Source organism: Pinus tabuliformis, chromosome 5_2 (genome assembly GCF_031772625.1).
Source record: "Pinus tabuliformis cultivar Carrire ecotype Pingquan chromosome 5_2, CPIR1, whole genome shotgun sequence".
Classification (NCBI taxonomy): Eukaryota; Viridiplantae; Streptophyta; class Pinopsida; order Pinales; family Pinaceae; genus Pinus; species Pinus tabuliformis.
Window position 1 is genome coordinate 591,333,821 of NC_142306.1, and position 25,400 is coordinate 591,359,220.

Sequence of the window (25,400 nt, forward strand, 5' to 3'; positions counted from 1 at the left end):
TACTGGAAGGATATGCATAGATGATCTCTTTAGCAGAACCGCTATTATCTCCCCTCAAATACTCATAGAGGTTGCATGTGCTTGTCTAGATAAGGTAATCCCTTTGAATATTAAGCCTGCATTCCTCATTAGTGGGGACAATGGGAAGACCAACGATCTGACTATAACTATAAGAATGTCTCATTGATGCTCCTATTGTAACTCCATGACTTTCCAAACCTAAATGTATTTAATGATCTCATTGTTTGCAAGTTGTTGAATACTTTATAAGCAAGTAAAATATAAAGTATACTTGATTCAGTGTTAAAATTGGCAACTAGGGCCAAACTCCATGTGGGTCATCATATTCATGGCAGTTGATATTTTTATTGGATTCCTCTCGTCGAGAGGTGTAGGATTGATCTAAAGATCATCTGATTCCGACATGTATTCATGGAGATATGAATTTATTTGTGTTATGAGACAATTTGTCATGGTTGGCCAGCAACCAAATTGCCCCCACTTGTGCTCAACGTTTTAGTATAAAAAGAGGTGGCTTGTTAGTCATTTGGACACACACTCTTGTGATCTCTCTTCATTCTGTTTTGTGTTTGATGAAGATGAGATCTAGAGAGAGTGCCCTAAGTGATACGCTGCCCTAATAGGAGACGCCGTAGAAGCTGTGATGGAGAAGGCTCTACGCTGTCATGGAGGACAGCCCTTATCTCAGCCACAAAGAAGTCTAATACGCTGCCCTATAGAGAATCCCTAACAGCCTATGAAGAAGTCTAATACGCTGCCCTATGGAGAAGCCCTAACAGCCAATGAAGAAGTCTAATACGCTGCCCTATGGAGAAGCCCTAACAGCCTATGAAGAAGTCTAATACACTGCCCTATGGAGAAGCCCTAACAGTCTATGAAGAAGTCTAATACGCTGTCCTGGTTGGGTCATAGCCACAGTCCAAAAGGGAGATCATAACCGCAGTCATGAAGGAGACTTAGGGAGGCTCCTTCGCTGTCCAAAAAGGGATTCTATAACGCAGCAAGGAGAGATGTTTATGTACCCTAGGACGCAGTCACACAAAGAAATAGGACGCAGTCAAAGGGACTAGGACACAGTCAAGCAAGGGACTAGAATATGCTGGTTGCAATAGCTCCCAACGCTGAGATGAAGATGCCCTACTTACAGTTAAGTAGGGAATCCCTAACAGCCTATGAAGAAATCTAATACGCTGCCCTATGGAGAAGCCCTAACAGCCAATGAAGAAATCTAATACGCTGCCCTATGGAGAAGCCCTAACAGCCAATGAAGAAGTCTAATACGCTGCCCTATGAAGAAGCCCTAACAGCCTATGAAGAAGTCTAATACACTGCCCTATGGAGAAGCCCTAACAGTCTATGAAGAAGTCTAATACGCTGTCCTGGTTGGGTCATAGCCGCAGTCCAAAAGGGAGATCATAACCGCAGTCATGAAGGAGACTTAGGGAGGCTCCTTCGCTGTCCAAAAAGGGATTCTATAACGCAGCAAGGAGAGATGTTTATGTACCGTAGGACGCAGTCACACAAGGGACTAGGACGCAGTCAAAGGGACTAGGACACAGTCAAGCAAGGGACTAGAATATGCTGGTTGCAATAGCCCCCAACGCTGAGATGAAGATGCCCTACTTACAGTTAAGTAGAAGACCTTAACGCTGTCCCTATATGCCCTAACGCTGCCCTAAATGCAGTCATGGTAAAGACCTTAACGCTGTCCATAAGAAATCTACACACTGCCTTATCTAAGCCCTTAAGGAGATTCCTAACTCGCTGTTCTAGGCCGCAGTCAACAAGGGGTTCATCTAACAGCAAAAGGAGGATGTATATACTGCGCTGTAAGGAAAGGTGACTGTGCAGTAATAAGGCTGATTGGAAGACATTGCTGTCATGATGCTGTAGATGATAAGCATGTTAAGGACTGTCTGGGCATATTGGTGATGAGCTTGATTTGAAGGGTTGCTACAGCTAGCTGCTTTGCTGGGCTGCAAGCCATAGCAAGCAGCTAAGTCTGTTCCATGACAGTATTGCAGTGTACAGCACAGTATATTTAGATGCAACATACTTGGATGGATGCAGCATGAATAATGAATGCTTTGATGAATGCAATGACCGTTGTGGCCAGCATATTAGATTCAGTATATTGGGTGCAGCATAATGATGTAGATGAAAGCATGATGGAGGCAGCATGGTGCAGTATGGTGCAGCACAATGGTACAGCATGGTGATGATGGGCATGGATGTTCAGCAGCAGCATGATGCATTGCAGCAGTTTGTTGATGATGGGTTCAACATGATGATGAGGTATTGCTCAATGATGGGAGCAGTATAGTGATGAGAGCAGCTCAGTGATTGGGTGCAGCACAGTGTCAGGTGCAGCATGGTGATGGAGTCACCTTGGAGGATCAGTTGAAGCAATATGCCTTCACCTGAGTTCAAATCAGCTAACTCATTATGTTATCTTCATGGTGAAGATCTCTGCTCTTATCTTGTCAAGTCAAAGTGTAGACTTCTGATGTATATGTACTATCTCTCTGCTGAACTATTGAAGAACATAAGAATAATGATCAAGGGTTTCCCCACATTGGGGTTTGTCCGTGGCTGGCGCCACATCTTGTGTCCTCTTGTCTTGGCTTGTTTTCTGCGATTTATGTTTATGTTCTATCTGCATTTTACAATCATGCTAAATGTGATTGCTAATCTAGATTTGATATTGAGCTAATATGAAAATTGAAGTAAATTTGCTCTAAGCATAGAACATACCAAAAATTAACCTTCAGATATTCTAAAGAATAGTAAATCACAATTAAGAGAACAACAGAAGACCACCAGAACAGTAAGCATTCTGTCATGGAGATTCAGAACTTAATCATGTCAGAACTTAATCATGCAAAAATTGTATGGGAGGCGGTCAAGCTGGCCCTTGAGTAAAATAGCAAAAGAAAAGATAAATTTTGATCTGGCATTGATTGGGAGAGGATTACAAGCCATGTCACCTGGCATATTCTTAACCTGTAGAGACATTGTATGGCCAATTTTCCTCCTCATAGCTTCAACTAACTTCACATCGTTATTCATGGAAAGATTTCCAGAATAAGCATCTCTGACATAGAATAAGTTGATCGTTTATCTCCCCTGGTTGTCACGTATGCTCTTGTCGGCCTTTCTTTTACTTGAAAATGGCCTGCTCCACTCGTACACAGCTCAAGACTCAGGCCCTTAGATGCCCTGCATTCTCTTGCAGCCTCCAAGAACTTGACAATTTTTTTGTCTCATCTGCAGTGCTTAGAATACAACCATCCATATGCCAAATGCAATATTCCTGCAATGCATAAGGTAAATTGGAAGTGATTGAAGCATGAAAGAGAACATCCCGCATTCTGTCAGATTATAGATGGTACCAAATAGCAACTTTGGGCATAATGCAATATTCCTGCAATGCATAAGGTAAATTGGAAGTGATTGAAGCATGAAAGAGAACATCCCGCATTCTGTCAGATTATAGATGGTACCAAATAGCAACTTTGGTCTGTCTCTACATTAGATACTAACAACAGAGTAGCCCTTTTCATTGCAGTTCTCAATAGTAATGACAGGTTCCTGATGTGCTGATCCACTGAGATAATTGCCATTTAGGTTATGATATTCTAAGATCTGGCTTCAAAATAGTTGGAACGCAAAGAATTCCAGAAGTATGGACTAAAAGATCTAACTATCCATGAGTCTCTGTAAAGGTTTTTGTCACCACACTGATGCTACTTTCATCTATTACATCTAAGTGCATAAGAGTAAATGGATCTGTATGTTTCCTTTTCAGGCCTAGAAGGCCTTTCCCATAATTATCCAACAATTGGCGGACGAATTCAAAGCATATTGAATATTCCCCTGGATGCGCCTTGTACCATTGAGACGCCTCCTCTGCCTCGGCCCCCACCTTCCTCATTCTTTGGTCAAAGCCATTAGTCTGTCAAGAAAGCAAGCACAGTCAGAATTTTGATTCCCCACTTGCAGGATAGTTTAAGAATTTCATTGGGTGCTCTCCTGCCTACTTCATGTCCTGCAGTTGCTGGCAAACCTCCTTTCTCTGCCCCACAGCGAGGTACCATCAATAACAATGGCTACATGCTTCAACATTGAATGTGGATCCAGTCCATGAATGGCTACATGCTTCAACATTGAATGTGGATCCAGTCCATGAGGTAGATGTCCCTCACGTACATTATCCTTACAGTGGCTTTCGATCAGAAACCCCTCTGCATCAGGCTCTTTCACTGAAGATTGAAATAAAGAAAAACTGAAGCACAAATACACACTTGTCACAGGAATTAATAACGTTGCTGAAGAAAATTTTGGAGGTCTGCAAATTGCATCAACTGACATAAACGAAGGCAAAGAACAGGTGTTTGAAGGTGAAGAAGCAACCCTACAAGGACAATTTGCCCTTAACCCTACGGAAGATGACGAAGATATTTTTGTTATCCCAGCTGGCCAGCCAAAGACAAGTAAATCTCTAAATCCTTATCCCAGCGAACTAATGGACCAGGAAAATTATGGGCATATACTGTTGACATTTAAGATTTCTGTCTTGGCGGATAAGCAACATATTGAAGAGACGGTTATGGGTCATTCTTCTTTAACAGAAAAATGAGTGTTATAGCAATCTTGGAATTTGTGAAACAGAAAATTATGCGAGTTCTGTTCATTTCTCATAATACGTCTCTGCATTTTTGGCAAAGGAGTCGTTGCATGTATCTCAAATATGACCTACCTGTAGTTTCACCTTCAAGAACCCTAGTTACCAGAAACGGGACGATGTCCGCTGTTTCTGGGCAGAAACCTTCGGAGAAACGCAACCATGCTAGAAACGCCGTCTGCAACGGCCGTTTTCGTTTCCACGGGCAAGAAACAGTTTCCCGCGAAACGAAACCGTTTCTTCTCGCCGTTTCCAGATAGACTTGCAGTTAAATTTATTTTTTCGAACTCGGGTTAAATGTAATTTTTTCAAACCGTCCGTTAAATGGAGTTTAATTAGCAATTGATTGTTAGTTTTTTGGATACAGAGGGTTGAATCCAGTTTAATTCGCAGTTCACTGTTAGTCTGCTGCAGTGGACTGTTAGTTTTCTGGAAATTAAGCCTAACCACTCCAGCGTATTGTGAGCCACAGCTGAAGAAAGAACTGCTGTATTTTTGAGAGAACAGAAGGTATTGTGAGAGCGCTGTCAAAGAAAAACACCAGTTGTCAAGGATTTAAGCAGAAGACCAGAGCGAACCCATCATTACTCAGATGCAAGCAAGGCACAAGCAAGGCACAGATCAGAGCCAAGCAGCTTCACGCCCCCGTTGAGTTATCTTCAACAGCATTGTCAGTTCTATTGTCAAAAGGTACTGCCTAAGAACTTCAATCTCTGGTTTTTTTTAATGAGATGTCATGCGTGATGTTAAAACTATTTGCAATATCAGTGATCTTAAATATACGCCGGGTCATGCTCTGTATCTCGGTTTATTTAATTCAACTTGAGAGTGCGATAAAATTATGGCATATTTGCTTATACTGCTTAGAAAGGGGCGGAACAATGGATAAGCATTGGAACAGGATTGCATAAATCAGATCTCAACTCTTTTGATCTCTCCATGGGGCCTCGTCGCCATTCCTGGGACCTCGTTTTCCGTCATGCCCCGCGGCGGTTTACACCCAAACACGTATTGAAATGGCTGCGGTGCGTTGCCCGGAAGAATGTTAAACGCCTCTCTCTTAATTATTCCTATGAAATGGAAAACCCGCCGCCTTCCCTTTTCTCATGCACTCGTCTCACTGTCCTCAAATTGAAGACTTGTATTCTCACCACTTTTCCAACTGATTTTTCCGGATTCAGGCGTCTCACTAAGTGCACCTTACGCCATACCACAATGACAGATGACTCTTTAGCCCGCTTGCTTTCACATTGCCCTCTTCTTCGTAAATTCAACTTTATGGATTGCGTTGGCCTGCAAAATCCAGTCATCTCCGCTCTCAACCTAAGAGATTTAGCTCTACAGTTCCATAAGCCACAACCATTGACAGTCAATTGCCCTAAACTTAGAACTTTGAAGGCCAATATGTCTGTTAAAGACTTGAGATTGAATGGATTGAAATTTCATGAGATTTCCCCAATGATCGAAACCCTCCAAATGGGCAGTGGTAGCAATTTGATTGAGTTGAGGTTGCATTCAAGAATGAGATACAATTTCTCCGTGAGCAGATTTCTTGAATTAGTAGGAACGTTAAGATCATTGAAAGTGCTTGTGTTCCATCTTGGGAATGAAGATCGTGAGGCTAAAGTATTCCCTAAAGTGGTTCCTTTCTTCAACCTGGTCTCGAGGCTCCCTAACCTTGAGCGTTTACACCTGCGTGGAAAGCTGATTTTGGTAAGAGAATAAATCCTATTGTGTTTGACCATTCTTCCTTATTTAGATGTCATTTAATATCTCTCTGTCTATGCGTATGATAGCCGCTAGCATTGGAACAGGATTGCAAGTAATCATAAAGGGATTTTTCTATGATGTCTGGCTATCATAGAAAATTCAGCCAGAAAAAAAAACTATCATAGAAAATTTACTTCATAATCAAAATTATCACTTCCTTCTTAAAACTAAATTAGTATTTACAATTGTTTTTTTACAATTTCATGAGCAGAAACATTGCAGGTTTATGATTAATGCTTTGTTTATATTGTTCCCCTTTAATATGGTGTTTTTCTCTCTCCTCGTTTCTTATATGCGAAACCTCCAAACCTCGTTTCTCGTACCGTTCTCGTTTCCCGTTCTGTTTCCCATTTCTCGTTTTTGGTAACATAGTCAAGAACTAAGCTATTCATAGAAATTCTCTATGACCACACCTCTGTCGACTAACTCAGTCCGCAGCTCTGTGGCCTCACCTCTCCTGCCTTCTTTGGCTATTCCTTTAATCAAAGTAGCATAAGTTGTTTCTCTGGGCTTGCACCCTTTTTCAACTATCTTACCCAACATATCAATGGCTTGGTCTGTCATTCCTTTCATGCATAAAGCTGAAATGAGGATGTTAAAAATTAACATATTATGCTGACAGTGTGTCTCTCCCATTTGATTATAGAGCTTCATGGCTTTGTCTACCATACCCTCCTTGCAGAAACTATTAATTAATGAGCAATAAGTCATTACATCGGGTGCAAAACCTTGTCTATCATCTCCTCTAGAATCTCCTTAGCTTCCTCTGGCTTGTTATTTTTGCAGAACCCGTCAATAACTGTAGAGTAAGTAATCCTCACAGGAATACCGCCTTTCTGTGCTAACTGGTGAAGGATATATACAGCTTGCTCTACGTTTCCACTCTTGCAGAGGCCTGTCAACAAAATATTATAAGTGACTAAGTCAGGAAAAGAACCAGAGGAAACCATCGGCTCCAAGCAATCGATTACCCGGTCCATATTTCCTTCTCTACAGAATCCATGAATTATTGGGTTGTAACTCAAAGCATCAGGAGTACACCCTCTGTGAACCATCTCAACCAAAAACCCTATGGCTTGAGCTATATTCCCATTCTCGCAAAGAAAGTGGATCAAGATATCGTAAGTGAAGATATTCGGAACACATCCCTTACTGATCATGTGGCCTAGAAGATTCTCTACCGTATCCCATCTCCCAGCATTGCGTAGGGCATGCAGCAAACTGTTATAGGCACGCACATTGGGCTTGCACCCTTTAGCCTCCATATCATCAAGAAGCTTCTCCGCTCTATCCAATCCGCCCTCTTTGGCAAGCCCATTAATCAAAACATTGTAGGTCACCACATCAGGACTACACCCCTTACTCATCATCTCATCAAACAACTTCATTGCCTGATCAACACCACCATCCTTCCGGATACTATCTATCAATATTGTATAAGACTATAAGTATAAACATCTGGAAGACAGCCCTTCTGCAGCTGGACATTCATAAGCTTTACAGCTCGGTTCAATTCCCTCCTTTTACACAAGCTCCTCAGCAATGTATTATATGTCACAACATCAGGAGGGCGTCCCCTTGAATCCATATCAGCCAGTAATTTCATTGCTATACCCATATCACCCTTCTTACAATGCCCACCAATTAATACCTTATATGTTATAACATCGGGATCACTCATCACAGCCTAACAAAAGCATTTTTTTCAAGAACCCAACTGGCTTTCTCCATCTTACCTTCTTTGCAGATACCACCAATGAGGTTTGTGCAGGAAACCACAATAGGAATCTGCCCTTTGGCTACCATGTATTCAAAATGTTTGACAGCTTCTGCTATTCCGCCTGTTTTGCAGAGGTTGTGGAATAATTTGTCTACATTTGGCCATCGTGCGTTTGGTACTGAGTCTGAAGAACCGTGCTGGAATAAGAATGGTGAAGAGGAAGGCAAAGTGTCATTGTCTGCTGAAGGGCCATTTTAACGTCTGTGCTGGAATAAGTTTGTTACTCCGTTTTCATTATATTGGCATGATTTCGTTCAACCATTTCATCAAACACATGGAACATTTCCTTGATTTGGTTGTCATAAACATAACAATCTCAAAACTATGCTTCTCTCCCACACCCTATCAAAGCAATTCTCATGCCACAATCTCAAAACTATGTTTCTCTCCCGCACCCTATCAAAGCAATTCTCATGCCACATTTAGACTAGCAATTGCACCAGATATTGCAATGGAAACTCCGTAAGGCAATAGCATATAAATTAATTAATGCTTCTTTGATAATTGTCGGAATATGTGATGCAGAAGGGAAAGCAGGGCGCTCATGATCAAATCATATGTTTCGCACCTGCTCGAAGGGAATACGATTAGCTTTGGCTTTTGTAGAGCATTCTCATCCAATTTTGAACTACACTGCAATAGTTTGTAAATATTGAAATTGGATTTCTGATACTATATACAATCACTCAGATTAAGTGTTTTTAAGGTCCATGTGTGTGATGTTGTATATGGATGGCCCGGAGACTTTCATTGTATTGGACCCACGTATTTGTCAACGTTTTTCTTGTATATATTGTATTTGATGGTTAGGTTAGTATTTTATTTTATATTTAAAAATTTAGATTGCAATTATAATTAGCAATTGTATCGCATGTTGTATGCACCCTAAGGTAATAACATAGGGAAGAATAACATGTTGTATACGCCATAAGGTAATAACATAAGGAAGAATAACATGTTGTATACGCCATAAGGTAATAACATAGGGAAGAATAACATAGATGAGGAAAATATGACATGTTGTGTGATTTACATAAGTTAATGCCCCTAATAACATGTAATAAATTAATTTAACTTTACAAGAAGTTGATAGTTTAGTTGTTATAATATACTTTTTAATATAAGAAAATTAAAATAAATTTATATTGAGAATTTGTAAATTATTACAGTTGTGATATTCAATTTTCATTCAATAGTCAGGTGTCAATCTTCATTCAATAGTCAGGTGTAGATTGATTTAAACGCTCTAGTTACCAGAGATTAAAAAAAAAACACTAAATTCCTAGAGAAAATCAACTATCCGCAAAATTATGGCCTACCAAAACAAAGGAATTTGAGAAACTCTATTAATGGTTAATAATTTGCCAATTGACACTATACTCTTCTCCTAAGAGGCTCAATCTTGTTCACCACATTTTGATTTTGAACTCTAATATATAACTATTTAAATATATATATTTAAAATATTTTTTTATTGATATAAAATGTTTTCAATATATAAAATAAATAAAATAGATGCATTAAGTTGGGAAAATATGTAACATTAAAAACATTTCGCTTCACTAAAGTACCTTGATGTTATTCAACTTCCACTTAAATAAACAAGGGAAGCTGCGAGGCAGCAAGTCCCTGCGTTGAGTGGTGTAGGATTCTTTTTGCCTGGCGCGACGGAGCCAGTGGGAGTGCACAGAGAGCTTTCTTTTGACCCGGAGTTATGTAAAAACAAATCAAAATATATGCAAAGAAGTTAAATGCGACTCAAAGCAAAACATTTATAAATAAAACCTTCAATGTATTGGGTAGAGCACATGGCACTAGATTGCACTTGTACTGGATGAAATTATAACAGCTTGCACACCTGCGGATGTGCTCCAGGAATATATGGTGCCTGGAAAATTGGATGTCTAATGGCATACAGCATGGGAAAGTCATTATGGCAATACCAGGGAAGCTCAGTCTTTACAGCGCGCTCAGTCCCTACAACGCAATACGTAGCAGCCTGGAGCTTCAAAGAGATTCTCTGGGATTTGGGCGCTCAGTCCCTACAGCGCAATACGTAGCAGCTTGGAGCTTCAAAGAGATTCTCTGGGATTTGTAAAGTCCTTGTGGGCAAAGGCCTGCAATGAGCAAATGGGCCAATGGGCTATGTGAGCAAATGAGATTCTCTGGGATTTGTAAAGTCCTTGTGGGCAAAGGCCTGCAATGAGCAAATGGGCCAATGGGCTATGTGAGCAAATGGGCTATGTCTTTATGTATAGACAGTAGTTTGTATTTAGACTTATTCTTTTGCTCCGTGGTCATCTTCAGCATCAGCATCAGCTTGTAGGATAACACTTTCCATCCCTTCTTTTAATAATATATCATTTTAAAACTATAAAAAAAAATTAGACTTATTCTTTTGCTCCCTGGTCATCTTCAGCATCAGCTTGTAGGATAACACTTTCCATCCCTTCTTTTAATAATATATCATTTTAAAACTATAAAAAAAATTCATAGAAACTATGAAGGCTTAGGTAAAAGCAGTAAAATGTATTTTACAGTGTCAATGAACACAAGCATCAGCTGGCTAACATTTTGAATTTCTGTGTTGTAAAAGCTTACCTTTTAAGCTTTCAGTTGGCTAATATTTTGAATTTGTGTGTTGTATTTTAGATGAATACAAGCTTTCAGTTGGCTAATATTTTGAATTTGTGTGTTGTATTTTAGATGAATACATGCAAATCTAGGAGCACTTGTTTAAAAAAGAAACAAACATTTTGGGCACTCGTGCCTTTCATTCATTCAACACCCAACTTTCATTACATTTCAAAACAGTCCTCCATTACCACAGCAGGCAATGATATAAAATGAAAAAAACCAGGACCTTTTGCCAGAGCATCTGGCTTTACAATAAATTCAATATACTGAACATAGAGTAACAAATCATAAGTACGTGGGAAATATTATGCCAGCCTTTGATTAAATAATGCACTTTAAAGTTCTGGAGATGCTAAAGATGGATAAAGCCCTTAAATAATGCACTTTAAAGTTCTGGAGATGCTAAAGATGGATAAAGCCCTTAAAGAATAAAGCATGTTCTTTGCTTCTTTCTGCGTTTCTTTTGCTTTGGTGGTTGAAGAACCACCTTAATTGCGGCATCAAAAACAACCTTAACATTCTGCAATAAAGGTAAAGCCAAAATATCTTCAGGAGATTTGAAAATAGAAACCAATGCCAATCTGATCTAGGAGTGTACTCGAATGGACGGAAACTGATAAAAAGGTTGTCAACGAGAATTTAATACAAACAACAAGGCACATGTAATTAGATTACAGGAAAGGAACAACTTCGAGACAGCCATAGAAAATGGCATTCAACTAAACACCCCAGGCTAATCTGTAACAGAAAGGGAGAGAATAACAATTTTCTACATTGCGTTCAGCGAGTAGTTGCATGCACTTCAATACAATCCTAGGGCTTGATTTCAAAATAGGCCTGCAGATAATGATTACATGCACCTAAAGATGACCCACTAGGCCCACAACAAACACAGAGCATGATCTGAATTCTTTTTGGTACTATTAGATTGACAGGACTATTTGGTCTATCTGATCTGTGCTAAGAAGGTTGTGATTCCCACTAAATCAGCTGTCAGAAAAGTTCTACAAAAGAAACTATAACTTCCCCTCTGACCAACTTAGTATATCTGATCTGTGCTAAGAAGGTTGTGATTCCCACTAAATCAGCTGTCAGAAAAGTTCTACAAAAGAAACTATAACTTCCCCTCTGACCAACTTAGTACCTCAAGCTTTGAGACATATGAGGTCAATTACCTTAGGAAAAATACCACTATCCTCATTCTTTGTAATGATGTTGCAAGTTTATATGTATTTGTCATTTAAAATTAATGCGTTTTTCCCTTGATATACCTGCAAAATCTCTCTCCATGGGCATACCTGTTGTGTTTTAGAACTGCATTCAATGTATGCTGCAGCCCCGATTTGCTTCTTCAAATCTTCACCCTGCCAAGACAGAGATGTACATTGGTGTAAGTTATTCCTCGGAAATAATAAGGTACAGAAAATGTAAATGCTATTGTCAAATGCCAATGTGATTGTTCTCACTAGGCTCCCAGAATATCAAAACTTATAGGGAAGTAATTGGATAAAGTATGACAACAGTATAATGAATGATAGATGCACAAAACAATCAACATGGCCATATTCTACATAGGAAAAAATAATGCTAGAACCCATGTAACTCACTTTTCTTACTGGCAAACTTGAACGACATAACAGCTGAGCAAGGAACTCAAGTACCCAGTCTCCATTAAAATTACAGTAGCATTATCCTCCAGCATGCTCATGATGGTAGACAATACGTTATAGGGCTGAGAAAACATTATAAAGATTTTTTTGTCAAGGAAAGACTAGTGAAATATAGGAGGTTACCTGCAACATCTGCACATCTCTTGGCCTTCGAATCATAATTCCTGGAACATGCATGGTTCCAGAAGGAGCTGGACCACTGACAAGCAACTCAAGACCATTAGAAGAAAGCATGTTACTAATTCCTGAAGAAACCATCCCAGGAATTCTTGCTGATCCTAATCCTGGCAATGCCATTCCTCTGCGAAGTCCACACATCATTCCAGTGCCATTTCCTGGACCACTGACAAGCAACTCAAGACCATTAGAAGAAAGCATGTACTGACAAGCAACTCAAGACCATTAGAAGAAAGCATGTTACTAATTCCTGAAGAAACCATCCCAGGAATTCTTGCTGATCCTAATCCTGGCAATGCCATTCCTCTGCGAAGTCCACACATCATTCCAGTGCCATTTCCTGTGGTTGGCACGACAAAATCATTTGAATTGGGTAAGCCAATGATTGGAAAACCAGCAGAAACAGTGACAGCAGATGGTTGCAGGCTTCTTCCTGCCACCAGTCGATTATAATGTTGCAACCATTGTTGTTGCTCATCAATGGAGACAGAGATACATAATCTAGCCATATTAGGCACATAATGATACATTACCTTGCAGTGGCTGGCACGACAAAATCATTTGAATTGGGTAAGCCAATGATTGGAAAACCAGCAGAAACAGTGACAGCAGATGGTTGCAGGCTTCTTCCTGCCACCAGTCGATTATAATGTTGCAACCATTGTTGTTGCTCATCAATGGAGACAGAGATACATAATCTAGCCATATTAGGCACATAATGATACATTACCTTGCAGTGGCTCCAACGTTCGGACCTACCGATGGAGCTACCAAACCAGAACCCAACTGCACACTGTTCGTCCCCTGCAACATCTATGGGTTTCATAGGTAAAAGTGTGAATATGAGGGTTAAAGGGTCGGCTAAAGATTAGAAATCTGTTTAAAAAATTCGAGTTACAGAAAAAGAAAGGCTTATTATTGCAACCTGAAAATAAGAGGTTGAGTAATAAAGTAGAAAAGAAAATAAAGTGGATGGGTAACCAAATAGAAATTAAATGAAAAGAAGTAAAAAGCCAATGTTTAGAAGGTAAGTTTTTAATGTTAAAAGGAAAAGTAAGGGGTGAAAAAAAGTTGAATGAGATTAAAAGAGAAGGGCAATGTATACTACACTTGCAGCGTAGATCTGAACAAGCATTTCCTTACTGCATATGTATTAGGATGGGAGCACTGTTCAGAAGCATATGTGGTAGATAGCATCTGCTTTACAAAATAATGGTTTTGAATAAGGATCGCAGAATGTTTAAACTTTACAGTTCTCTTTACATTGCAGTTTAATATTTTGTTTGCAATAAAACATCTGCCAACTTTTGTTGGACTTAGAAGGGTAACTTCCAGTTGTAGCATTCTGCATTTTGATTGGAATGGTTTTCAGACTGATGTCAGAGTTCAGATAATATTCATCTGTGTTTTTTCAATACCCACATAGGAACCTAATTCCCATTAAATACAGAGACTGGACCATTCATGAAATTATGCATTTCAGTAACTCGTTGATAAAATATGGCTACTGAATGTTGTAGAAGTTGGGTCAAATCAGTTCTGTTTCGCCACATAATCACAGCCTGACTTGTGTCAAACAAGTAAATTTTTGAATTTTTTTAATCTCAAGCCTGCAGTTCTATGGTATCAAACAAATATTTCTCTTTTGAGTTGTTTGGAAATTACCAGCAGCCAAGATTTGTTCTAATTTAGCTTCTATTCTATTATCGGCTAATCAATACCCATAGAATCCTTCTCTTCCACACCGAATTCATTTTGGCAAATATATCTCCTGCCTTGGTCTAGTCTTATAATATGTCTAAGATATTCAGTGAATCCTTGACTTTGTTTATATAAATTTGTAGATGCCTTTCCTTGTCAATGCGAAAACATTGACTGGAGTACAAGAGGTTGTTTATGTAGTAGATAGATATTGATTTTGGCTTTGTGGCGTATTCCCTGCACTAGAGTCGATTGCAGTACTTCAGGTCTGGGATCCATTCATATACATGCAACAAATAGAAATGCATTTCAGATAGCTTCACATATGCAAGATGGGGCATAAATTATAATCTATAACATGATAAATATTCGAGGAGCATTGCTTAATACGTAGTTGAAAAAGGATATGGCTGTGACTGTGTCAATGGAGATAACTGAGAACTGCTTGCAGGAAATTGTTGTTGTGATTGAAGATACCGGTTCTGTTGCTGTTGCTGCTGTTGATGCTGTTGGTGGTGCTGCTGATGCAGTTGGCAAACTACATGCACATAGGCTTGATTATGGTTTTGACTTTGAGGTTGAGGATACTGCTGGTTACTATGCCCTTGCTGCTGCTGAGGCTTCTAAAGATGATGTTGACTAGAAAAACTCTGATTTGTTGAAGAAACCATCTGATTAGAGTAGGCAGTGTTCACGCCATTGAATGAAGAGGCTGTCTGACCATTATTCTGGCTGGCCTGAAGTGGAAGCTCTTGCATAAGCATCTGCAACTGCTCTTGACTGGTCTGTAAACCCAAGCATACACAGAAACAATTGTGAATTATCACAAGTCTGCCTACAATATTAAACTTCAACCTACAGAAATGGAAGGCAAGTTCTAGAGATATCAAAGACAGCAGCACTTATAGATTCCACTTTAACTTTAAAGGTATTATCTGCTTAAGTTACAGCTAAATGGTAACAACATTGTGCCCATCAGAAATTGTAGTTATAAATCCTGGCCTTGGCAATGCCATTCCTCTGCCAAGTCCACACATCATTCCAGTGCCATTTCCTGCGGTTGGCACTGCACAATCATTTGAATTGGGTAAGCCAATAATTGGAAAACCAGCAGAAACAGTGACAGCAGATGGCTGCAGGCTTCTTCCTGCCACCAGTCGATTATAATGTTGCAACCGTTGTTGTTGCTCATCAATGGAATCACAGATCATTATTAACCCGAAATTTTTCTCTCAAAATATAAAGCAGCAACAACAAAACTATAAACCCTCTCTGAGAGTTGATCCAGTTTTATTATTAGAGCTTAGCCTCATCAATCTAGAACTCGAAAATAAAAAACAGAGAGAAAATTCTTCTTTAATATCAGATCATTTGAACAATGACGAAACTGGTATAAGGCCTTACTTCCATTCTTTGCAGAAACAACAATATGCCGCGCCGCGGGCTTGATAAATCCTTCTTCCACACCTTTATCGAACAAGGCAAGCAAGGAATTGTAGCATCCATCAACATTCAGGAGACCTACCTAGAAAACAAATCCAAGCTACTATTTTCATCAAGTACATAGGATGCCATTCTGCTTATAAGTTCCTTTAAGCATGCAATAGGTATTCAGCTTGGAATTAGCCTTTGATTATGGAATATTATTTCCGATATGAATTGTGTGAATTTGCAGGAAACGTCCAACGTCATTATACAGCTTCTTAAGTCCCTGATGATGGTGAAGTGACCACCTAACCAAAACGTTGGACATTTCCTGCAAATTCACACAGTTCATATATTATATATATTATATACAGCTGTGAAAACTTATGTACTTTAATATTTCAAACCATCTAACCCTTTATTCCACTGCCTACAATGGCAAATTCATGCAAGCAAATTAGGGAAGATTCGATTATTATTATGGATAGATACCGGCTTCTCATGAATGCCAAGCTGTGACCATGTGATCATCTCTAAGAGCTCTTCTATTGTTCCATAACCACCTACAATCAGCAGTAGGTTGAAACAGCACTACCTTATTAACAACTCTCTGTGATTAAACCAGGACTAATCTGAACTTCAAGAATCTTGGATGGAATTCGTAAAATTCCACATGTGCTATCGATAATTGTTCATTGAAAATTCCTTAAGACTTATATTAAAAACACACACCTGGTAGAGCAATGAAAGCATCTGCTTGACGTGCCATTTCTGCCTTCCTCTCGTGCATGTCTACAACAGTTTTCACTTCACGAACTGTCTCCCCAGATATCTGTTACAAAAACAGACCACCAGATGGCACTTCAAGTGAGATCCAGACGAAAGAGGAATCATAATTATAAGCACACCCTGCTAAAATACGGAGCCAAACTTGCCAAAAGTGTATCAATATTTATGAACTTTTACAGCAACTTCATCACTATATATTTGCAATAATTGGCATCAGTGTATGCATGACAGAGTTTATACTCTCAATTTTATACAAATCAGGCTACAGGTTGAATGGATATGGAATAAAACGCTGGTATGAAGAAACCCCTTCCGCATCTCTATCTCGGCATAACCAGTGTCGATGGACGTTCTGCAAACGCTGTGGCACTTTCTTTCTGAACTCCTTAATGAACATCGGGGTTAGATTTTTAAGACCTTGGGCTTCGTCGTAATGCTATCTAAATGCAGAATTATAATTTTCAAGACGAATTACTAAGCTTCTATAACTATTTTAGTTACCGAATGAGAGTAAACTTGGGCCCGAATAAGGATTAGATATCTGATTTTGATTTGAAGTATTTCCTCTGCATCCCATCTTGAGAGGTCCTAAGAGGCTCTTTGTTATTACTGCATCTACACTGGACTTCAACGTGGAAGTTGCATTGACTTTTTATTCCTCAAAAACCTTAATGTGCCACCAAGTTTCTGAAACCCCTAACCAACCCGCATTTCCTGTGTTTTCACTTTTAATTAAACCATAACCCAGGCAAACGTAAAGAGTATAGCCTCCAGATTGTTAGACTCTCGGCCTTTTGCAATCCTAAAAACATAACATTCGTAAGGGCAGAAAGACTACAAGGAAATGTAAACATATAAATTGGGAAGAAGACATTGTAATATGATATTAGAATTGCATTTGAACATTCTCCAATTGTGTGCTAATTATATTGAAAGTATTCAAGATCGTTGTAAAGAACACTGATCGTTGTAAAGAACACTGAGCTGTTACGTGTACGGTTAAACTACCCCAAATTTTGCAAAAAAGTGAAAGAAATGGGAAAGAGAAAAACAGGCAAGTAAAAAGAATCATTATGCTGTACTGTAAATACAACATAGAAGTCAATGGTACCTCGTGAGGGATTAGTGCGGTTGGAATAACCCTGCCAGAACAAAACGGCGATATGTTTAGGGTTAGTGGAATAAATTAATTATTGAAAACGAAGTAAACACAGATAACCACATTATCTCGTCATTACAGGAGATGCCAATTTTTGTCAGTTCAGCAACATCAATGCTATTGTAAAAATTAATTTTACTCCTAGGAACCAGAATTGAAACAGATAACACTGTAATGATCTGGATAGCCATAGGCCCCTTCTTATGAAAGGGCAGAAAGATCAGAAGAACCAAACCCAACAAGCAATTTATCTCTTACCCAAGAACATGGCAGCCACCATCATGAACAGTCCGAGAGACCAATCCCATGAGCCCCACGCTCCCCCCACCATAGACCAGGTCAATTTTTCGCCCCACCTGCACCATATGGGCATGAAACCACTTGAATCCCACAAACATGCAGAATGCAAATTCCAATTCCAGCACACACAGAAAACAGCAAACTCAGCATATTTAAAGCCCTGCAACAATATAACTCATGACTACTGTCAAAATTCTATTAGAGAATTCATAAGCCCAATTTTCCTTTAATCAAGAAAATGCTCCATGGCACAATACGCAAATACATTCAAAAAACAACAGACACAAAGAAGCACTGTCATACCCAATACCTTGTTTCCAGGGGAAAGGTTTCGCTGGGAATCAGCCATCCCAGTGGTCCCCATGACCAGGCAAAGGATGATACGAAAACGCAAAACAGCAACACTATTACAGTGCCGTGAGGAAGGTCTGTAAAGTGCTTTAAAAAAATAAGAATAAAAAGACATCCATGGACCATGTGGACCCTCCCATGAGGGCCACATGCCTCACCTCCTCCATAGCGTAGCATGCAAGGCAAGTCGTTACAGATGAACACGTAATTGCATTTGAGGCAGGTCATTACACATGAACAGTTGAGGGTAGCAGGTACAATGAAGCGCATGCAACACAAGTCGTTACAGATGAACACGTAGTTGCAGTTGAGGCAGGTCGTTACACATGAACAGTTGAGCAAACTATTAATCGACGTAAACCAAGAAGCCAGCTTAAATTTCAATATATGAACAGTTAGAATAAGTTGTTAACGGTGTAAACGAATTCAGTTTGAATTTCAATCGATGAATAAAATGTTAACCGGCGTAAATGAATTCAGTTTAAATTTCAATCGATCATCCAATGGCGGAAGATGTTCTAATCGTCTAACAATTGATCCTAGCGTGCAGATTACGCCAAAGTGGCATGGAGGAGAGGTTTATTTCAGAGGGAACGCCTTACGGCGTAATTACTCGTTTTAACCATATCCACCCAGCGTTAAAGTCCGAAAGAAGAAGTCTCGTTCAGGCATTATGTCAAGCAGATGTCGTGCATTACTTATCCTTCTACACCTACCATAAGTATTGGCACATGCCTTGGAAACACTGGTGAAGATAAATTGATTCCAGAAATCCTTATATCTTATGAGACTACATCTCAGCCACGAGTTTCTGAGTTAATAGTTCGAGGAATTCTACAAGCCATTTATGCACATCGCTCAAAATCACCACTGTCCGCGAGATCACTTCCCATTGATGCATTATCTCAAAAAGATCCACATCCTTATTCAAAGAATCATAGAGGTATTTTTTTTTCCCCGTAATTTGCAGCCCGTTGAAATATTTATCAAAATTTTATAGATATAATTTGCAACTTTCACTTTACTCTCTGCCCTCAGCCTACGCAAACCCAGTGTGGCAACCGAAGCTCTGATGCCACTTTTAACTTCCCCAGCCACCCCTGGGCGACGCCAAACAAACTCGGGAATTTTACCTTTTTCACTATAAACCCTGGGCGAAAATTAAACGAGCCTCCCCTAGGCGACGCCACTCAAACAAACTCCGGAATTTTACTTTTCACTGGAAACGCCAGGCAAAAATTGAATCAGCCACCCATTCAAACAAACTCAGGGACTTTTACCTTTTCACTCTAACGCAAAAATTAAATCAGCCACCCACTCAAGCAAACTCCGGAATTTTACCTTTCACTCTAAAACAAATTAAACCAGCCACCCTTGGACGACGTCACTCAAACAAACTCCGGAATTTAGCTTTTCACTCGAAACCCAAGGGAAAAATTAAACCAGAAATATATATATATAGACCAAATACATTTAACAGATTTTATTTTTCCCAAGCATAACTAGAAATATAAATATAATTTAACTACACTATACAAATTGAACACAGGAACACAGTTAACCACAAGATTACACAACTATATGTAAATACAGCGAAACAAACATAAAATTAGTAAAATCAGTTTTCAAATATTTATTTGTGAATGTTGTCATAAAATTAGTTCTCAAATACTTATTTGTGAATGTGAATGTTGTTAGTGCTGAGGTTCCTCTCCACTATAGACTTCGCGCTTCATAAACTCTCAATCGCACGTCACCCCCGAGATGGGGTTACAACTCCACAAGGAATGATAGTCGATAATAATTGTACCTCCTCAACTCCATAAGGAATGATAGTCAATCCTCTACAATGCCCACCTTTTAGGGCTCACCAGAACTGTTGTGGGTTCCAAAGTCCAAGCACAAATATACTTGTAGGAATAACTTAGTAACCAACCCCCTTTTGAATAGGGGAGAACCCTTTTTATGAACATGTTTTTCCTTTTATTTAATGTTATAATATTATAACATAACCTTTATCACTAGTAACCAACCCCCTTTTGAATAGGGGAGAACCTTTTTTATAAACATATTTTTCCTTTAATTTAATGTTATAATATAATATTATAATATTATAGCATAATCTTTTCATCCAAATGCCTTTTTATGTTATGGAGTCATGGGCCCCCATACTCTTTTGTCTAGGTGCGCTTACAACCATTATGTGTTTATTAATATTCATAAATTAAACATGTTCATCACATCAAACTTTCTAACCTCATAGCATAAAAAAAACACATACATAGGTGGGTAGTCTCGGCTCACCAGCCTAGCTAATTATGACCTAGCTCACCACCCTAACTCTTATGTTCCCGCTCACCAACCTTAATTTCAAATGTACATGGTGTTTACAAATCAGGGATCAAATATCGATGTTACAATGACCTAGTCAAACTTGATTTGTATGTTTAATAGCCCTCTTGGAATGTATGCCCTAGTTTTGTAAGCCCACAACACCTTTTTGAAGTGATGCCTCCCTTCTCGAAGGGACACCTCACTTCAGTTTTCTATAAATATACAATTCAATCTCTTAGTTCTATCATCTCATCTTGTGATCTTCTTGATATCTCTTATAAGTGCTTCATGCCTAAGGGAACCTATATCTTTGGCATTCTTTTGTGCTTGAAATTTCTTTCTTTTATCTGTACTTGTGTATTTATTGAGTACCACATTTATACCTAGGTGTATTTCTCTCTCGGGTGCATTAGGGTTGTCTCCTTATAGTGCGTTTGAGATTGAGTTAGTAGAATTTGTTTTTCTTTTTTTGGTTTCATTCAATTTCCTTCTTTCATTTGTGAATTTCAATAGTATCTTTCCCCATTGAATCACCATCAAAGGATTTCCCTTCCTATTAAATGTATGTGGTAATTTCTCCATAACTCAAGACCTTATCCTACTTGGGAAAAAAAATTGAGCTTGGTGAAGGATAGAGTCAAAATTTTGGCAAGTATGCACCATAATAGAATTGGAGGGGAAAATATAAGTTTTTTGTTCTTTTCTTTTATAATTTCAATAGCACTATGATATGTTTTGGGCTAAAGTATAATGAATGACATAATAGTAAATTCACCTATCTACTATTTCAATTTTAGAATTTCACCCGTTGAAAAAATTTCTTCCATGTAATTTTCATTGAAGATCACCTCCTTCATTTATTCCAATCCAATATCCCGCCTTGTTTCTCTACTCATCTATGAACTAATAAATAATTTGAATAGGAACATAACCCATATCTTCCCTTGTAGCGTAATTTTTAGCATGTCCTAATCATTCGTATCATCAAGGTTAGATATTTTACATTCCCCCATAACTAATTAGCAGTCGGGTTTTGGTCCTTCCAAAATCTTCTTGAAAATACACATGTGACTAGCTCCACATCTAAATAATAAGAGCCAATGTGGCATCCACTTGGTATTGTAATGGTCAAAGCTTAGGTTAACTTTCCATAGGCATAACTCCATACAAACTTTGATTAAGGTGATGTTTGGATGATTGGATAACACTTCAACAAGTTGGAGATCAATGATATGCTAAGAACTATGTTAGCAAAGTTTTTAGCCCCCAAAACCTTGTTTAATGCCCAAAACGGTCATCAAATGATTTTAGGACCCCAAATCACGAAATAAAGAACAACCCCTAAAATGGGCTTGATAAGTCCTAAGTTATAGTTTTCCACACAAGAAAGTACCCAAAATGATGACAAAATATGTAATGATCCATTTTGGTTAGACATTGCAGTTTCTACCTTGTCGTCATCATATATAAACATCTAAGTCACATGACATTGTATTAAATTTGAGATAACATGATCTTTGCTTAAGACAGTTAATTCATAAGCCCATACTTAGCTTCATTGATTCATTATCCATCACATTAACCATTAAGATATAACAGTAACTGATGAAAGAACATTCAACATAGATGCAGAAGACAAGAGGACACAAAAATATGGCTCAAGCCAAGGAAAAACCCCAAGGTGGAGAAAACCCTTGAACAATTCTTCTTATTATCAATATCAAATGTTCCGCAGAGAGAGAATACAATATTTAGAAGTCTAAATGACTTATCAATAAGGAGATTTAGAGCCCTTATCTCAAACAAAATGACGCCTTAATTAATAGGTTGCAATTTAGACATTCTGTCATCGAGATCAGATGATACCTTCCTAAAAATATGGTTAGAGATTCTTGTAGAGAGGTTGTTGATCTATTTAACAGTTCCAAAACCCTTCATCTTAATTGCGGCTTGCCTTGGTCAACATGATGGTACCCTTCACTATTTAGACAGAGCTTTAGACATGTATCTCGGCCCTTTTTATGAAAAGGAATGCTTGCAGCCCTTAATTGAAGCAATGGATCTACAATGCAGCTTCTCTTTAATATCCACAAGCCAACCCTCAGATTTGGCCTTCCTTTCAGCTATTAAGGTAAGACATGTGATGATGAATATGCCCATACGAAAGAGACAAGATCAACAAAAATCCTGAGCGAAGCATCTTGGCCTAGTTGCAGAAGATGAACCCAAAACCAGAGCTGACCTTCAACCTCCTTGAGTACGGTTGCCTAAGGTATACCTTAGAAACCCTTTTTGGCTGATGCAGATGAAGATGGAGGATGCTTTTATATATGTGACAATTTTTCCTTATGAAGGTGAAGTTGATCTTGACATTTGGAGGCAAATTTGAATTTCAAATTTTCAATTTTCCCACCTTAATAAGGTTATGACTTGAAGAATTTCTCTTTAAATAAATAAATATTTTTCCTTATTCAAACATCATCTTTAGGTCGATTTTGGTCCTCTCGAAAAGAGGAATTCAATGCCACAATTATCTTCCCCAAAGGAGTTGTCCAATGTGAAATTTGGCCCTAGTTTCCTATTTTAACACTCCCTCTCAACTAGGGAGAATTTCACCTATCAAACCTTTAGCCATTGTTACCGATCATCATGCCATCTTGTTGCCATGAACCATCTTTGTATCTCGTCTCAACTTTTTTGAACACTAATATAGATAATAAAGAATAATTAATCAAGAGTGAGTCATAAGACCTTACCACACTTCACTGACTAGAGTTAGTCCACATAACCTGATGTAAAACCGCAACTAGACTTGATCTCAAGTGATCAAGTTTGTTGAACATCATTCATCCTAGACATAGGGAGTACGACAGTACATGATGCGTCCATCAGTAGTGCTATGGTCCCAAACCACTTTTCCCAACTCATTGGCCAGATGAGAGGTACTTCCCATGTGTCCCAGACTACATGGGTAGGATGATGTAGGAACACCAGCAGAGAGAATATATCACATCCTTCTCATAACCATACATAGGGAAAGGAGAAACCACATCCTACAAACACGTCACAACCACACGTAGGGAAAGGATAAACCACATCCTACAAACACATGCCATAACCACACATACGGAAAGGATAAACCTCGTCCTACAAACACGTGTCATAACCACACATAGGGAAAGGATAGACCACTTCTTACAAACGCATGTCATAACCACACGTAGGGAAATGATGAACCACGTCCTACATGCATGTCAACCAATCATTCGTAGGAAGGATCCTACTCGTGGGGAAAGGATGAACCACGTCCCATCGACATGTCAACCATCAATCGTAGGAAATGAGCATCCTACATGTGGGGAAAGGGTGAACCACGTCCCATCGACATGTCCACACGCAAGTGCCTAAATGCATCTCTCGCAGGGGCATCCGTAAGAGAAAGTGAACCACTCATTCTATGCATATGTCATCAATAGTAGGGGAAGATGAACCACTCACTCTGCATACATGTGTCCGCAATCACAGGGGAAGGTGGACCACTCACCCTACACACATGTCATTCGTCACAAGGGAAGACGAACCTCTCACCATGTACGTCACGCACCTATAGGGGAAGGTGAACCACTCACCCTATGGTTTTTCATAGCTCAATAAGTACCCCAAACCTTCAGGAGGTCCCAAAGCTCAATATTCCATCTTAACCAAAGATCCCTTCATAAAGGGAATAGTGTTAGGCTACTCTTCAAAAATCAAGGCTATTTCTAACTGGTTCATCAATGGGAACCCCATTGCTCCACCTAGTAGCATAAATATGTATGTATATATATATATATATATATATATATATATATATAACAACTAACTTACAATTGGTCATATTCACAGCAAAGATCTTAGTTGTACTTAGCAATCCTCCAATTCCTGCAAATTCAGGGTACCATGACTTGTTAAGGAAGATACTTAATTATTCTTACTTCCCCTCACTCAAGGAGACCACATTCTTAGCTTGTCTTTCCAGAGATGGTTCTATAATATGATCGGCCTTTTCCCTTTGATAAGGTGCAAAATACCCATCTGGCAATCTTCTCATCATGAGATCCATTAAATTTGAAGATAATCAAATATGCCATGGTTCTGACAGTTCATTTCCATAAATAGGATGTCCTAAACTGGCTGGAGGAGTTCAACAGATAACTCCCTCTGAGACTAAAGAGATAAGACATCCATGTTAGAGGTAAACTGCTCCTAAAACCAAATGTTGTAGGCACAACTTTATTCCATCAAGTATTTATCAAGTTCAGAATATATGATTGTTCATTTTTCTTTAAAATCTTATGATAGTTTTTAGAAGAACTTCATCCTTAGATATAAGCATCAGCAATCAATAATCCATGAAACGATCCCATCATGATCCTATCTTATTAAGTAAGAGATCAGGGAGTCTTCAAATCTTTCTCCAAGGTCTGGGCCTGGCTTTCAGTGTTATTCCAATCCATTTGTTTTGAATTCATTGTATTATTTAAACACAAAGACTCAATCAACTATCTAGGCTTTACTGAAGCTAAACCAACAATGGGTGTTGTAATCACTGTAAAGACTCAA

General features: G+C 38.8%; 1 protein-coding gene and 1 pseudogene across 9 annotated transcripts in view; both read right to left on the bottom strand.

Annotated features, from left to right (window-relative positions):
• Positions 1–6,898: 6,898 nt before the first annotated feature.
• Positions 6,899–25,400, bottom strand: part of LOC149160372 (pentatricopeptide repeat-containing protein At3g53360, mitochondrial-like) — a 44,785-nt pseudogene continuing 26,283 nt past the window's right edge. The window contains exons 3-8 of the transcript XR_016261379.1: positions 13,470–13,543; positions 13,000–13,240; positions 12,686–12,943; positions 12,191–12,256; positions 11,081–11,158; positions 6,899–8,162 (exon numbers count right to left, since the gene is read on the bottom strand). The product of XR_016261379.1 is annotated as a pentatricopeptide repeat-containing protein At3g53360, mitochondrial-like (transcript). The remainder of the gene's footprint in view (positions 8,163–11,080; positions 11,159–12,190; positions 12,257–12,685; positions 12,944–12,999; positions 13,241–13,469; positions 13,544–25,400) is intronic.
• Positions 11,797–19,492, bottom strand: LOC149160373 (cytokinin riboside 5'-monophosphate phosphoribohydrolase LOG8-like). Of its 8 annotated transcripts, XR_016261798.1 has the most exons (10): positions 18,424–19,492; positions 18,072–18,169; positions 17,766–17,796; positions 16,598–16,697; positions 16,358–16,428; positions 15,845–15,907; positions 13,470–15,225; positions 12,907–13,079; positions 12,500–12,800; positions 11,797–12,256 (listed from the first exon to the last, which is right to left on the bottom strand). XR_016261798.1 is itself a non-coding variant. In XM_089436703.1 (7 exons), exons 1-7 carry the CDS (start codon positions 18,577–18,579, stop codon positions 15,164–15,166), a joined length of 639 nt encoding a protein of 212 aa, XP_089292829.1. In that variant the 5' UTR covers positions 18,580–18,598; the 3' UTR covers positions 15,072–15,163. The 8 variants fall into 8 exon arrangements, 4 of the variants coding, with proteins under 4 accessions (XP_089292829.1, XP_089292828.1, XP_089292831.1 ...); XR_016261797.1 differs by having other exon boundaries at positions 12,945–15,225; XR_016261799.1 differs by having other exon boundaries at positions 12,686–12,800; positions 12,907–15,225.

Coding starts and splice junctions, on each gene's coding strand:
- LOC149160373 (XM_089436702.1), bottom strand. CDS start 18,579: ATGTCTTTTTATTCTTATTTTTTTAAAGCACTTTACAGACCTTCCTCA. Junction 17,797..18,071: donor GGTGGCTGCCATGTTCTTGG/GTAAGAGATAAA, acceptor TTGTTCTGGCAG/GGTTATTCCAACCGCACTAA. Junction 15,507..15,844: donor TGTTTCTGCAAAGAATGGAA/GTAAGGCCTTAT, acceptor ATGATTGTGCAG/TGCCAACCGCAGGAAATGGC.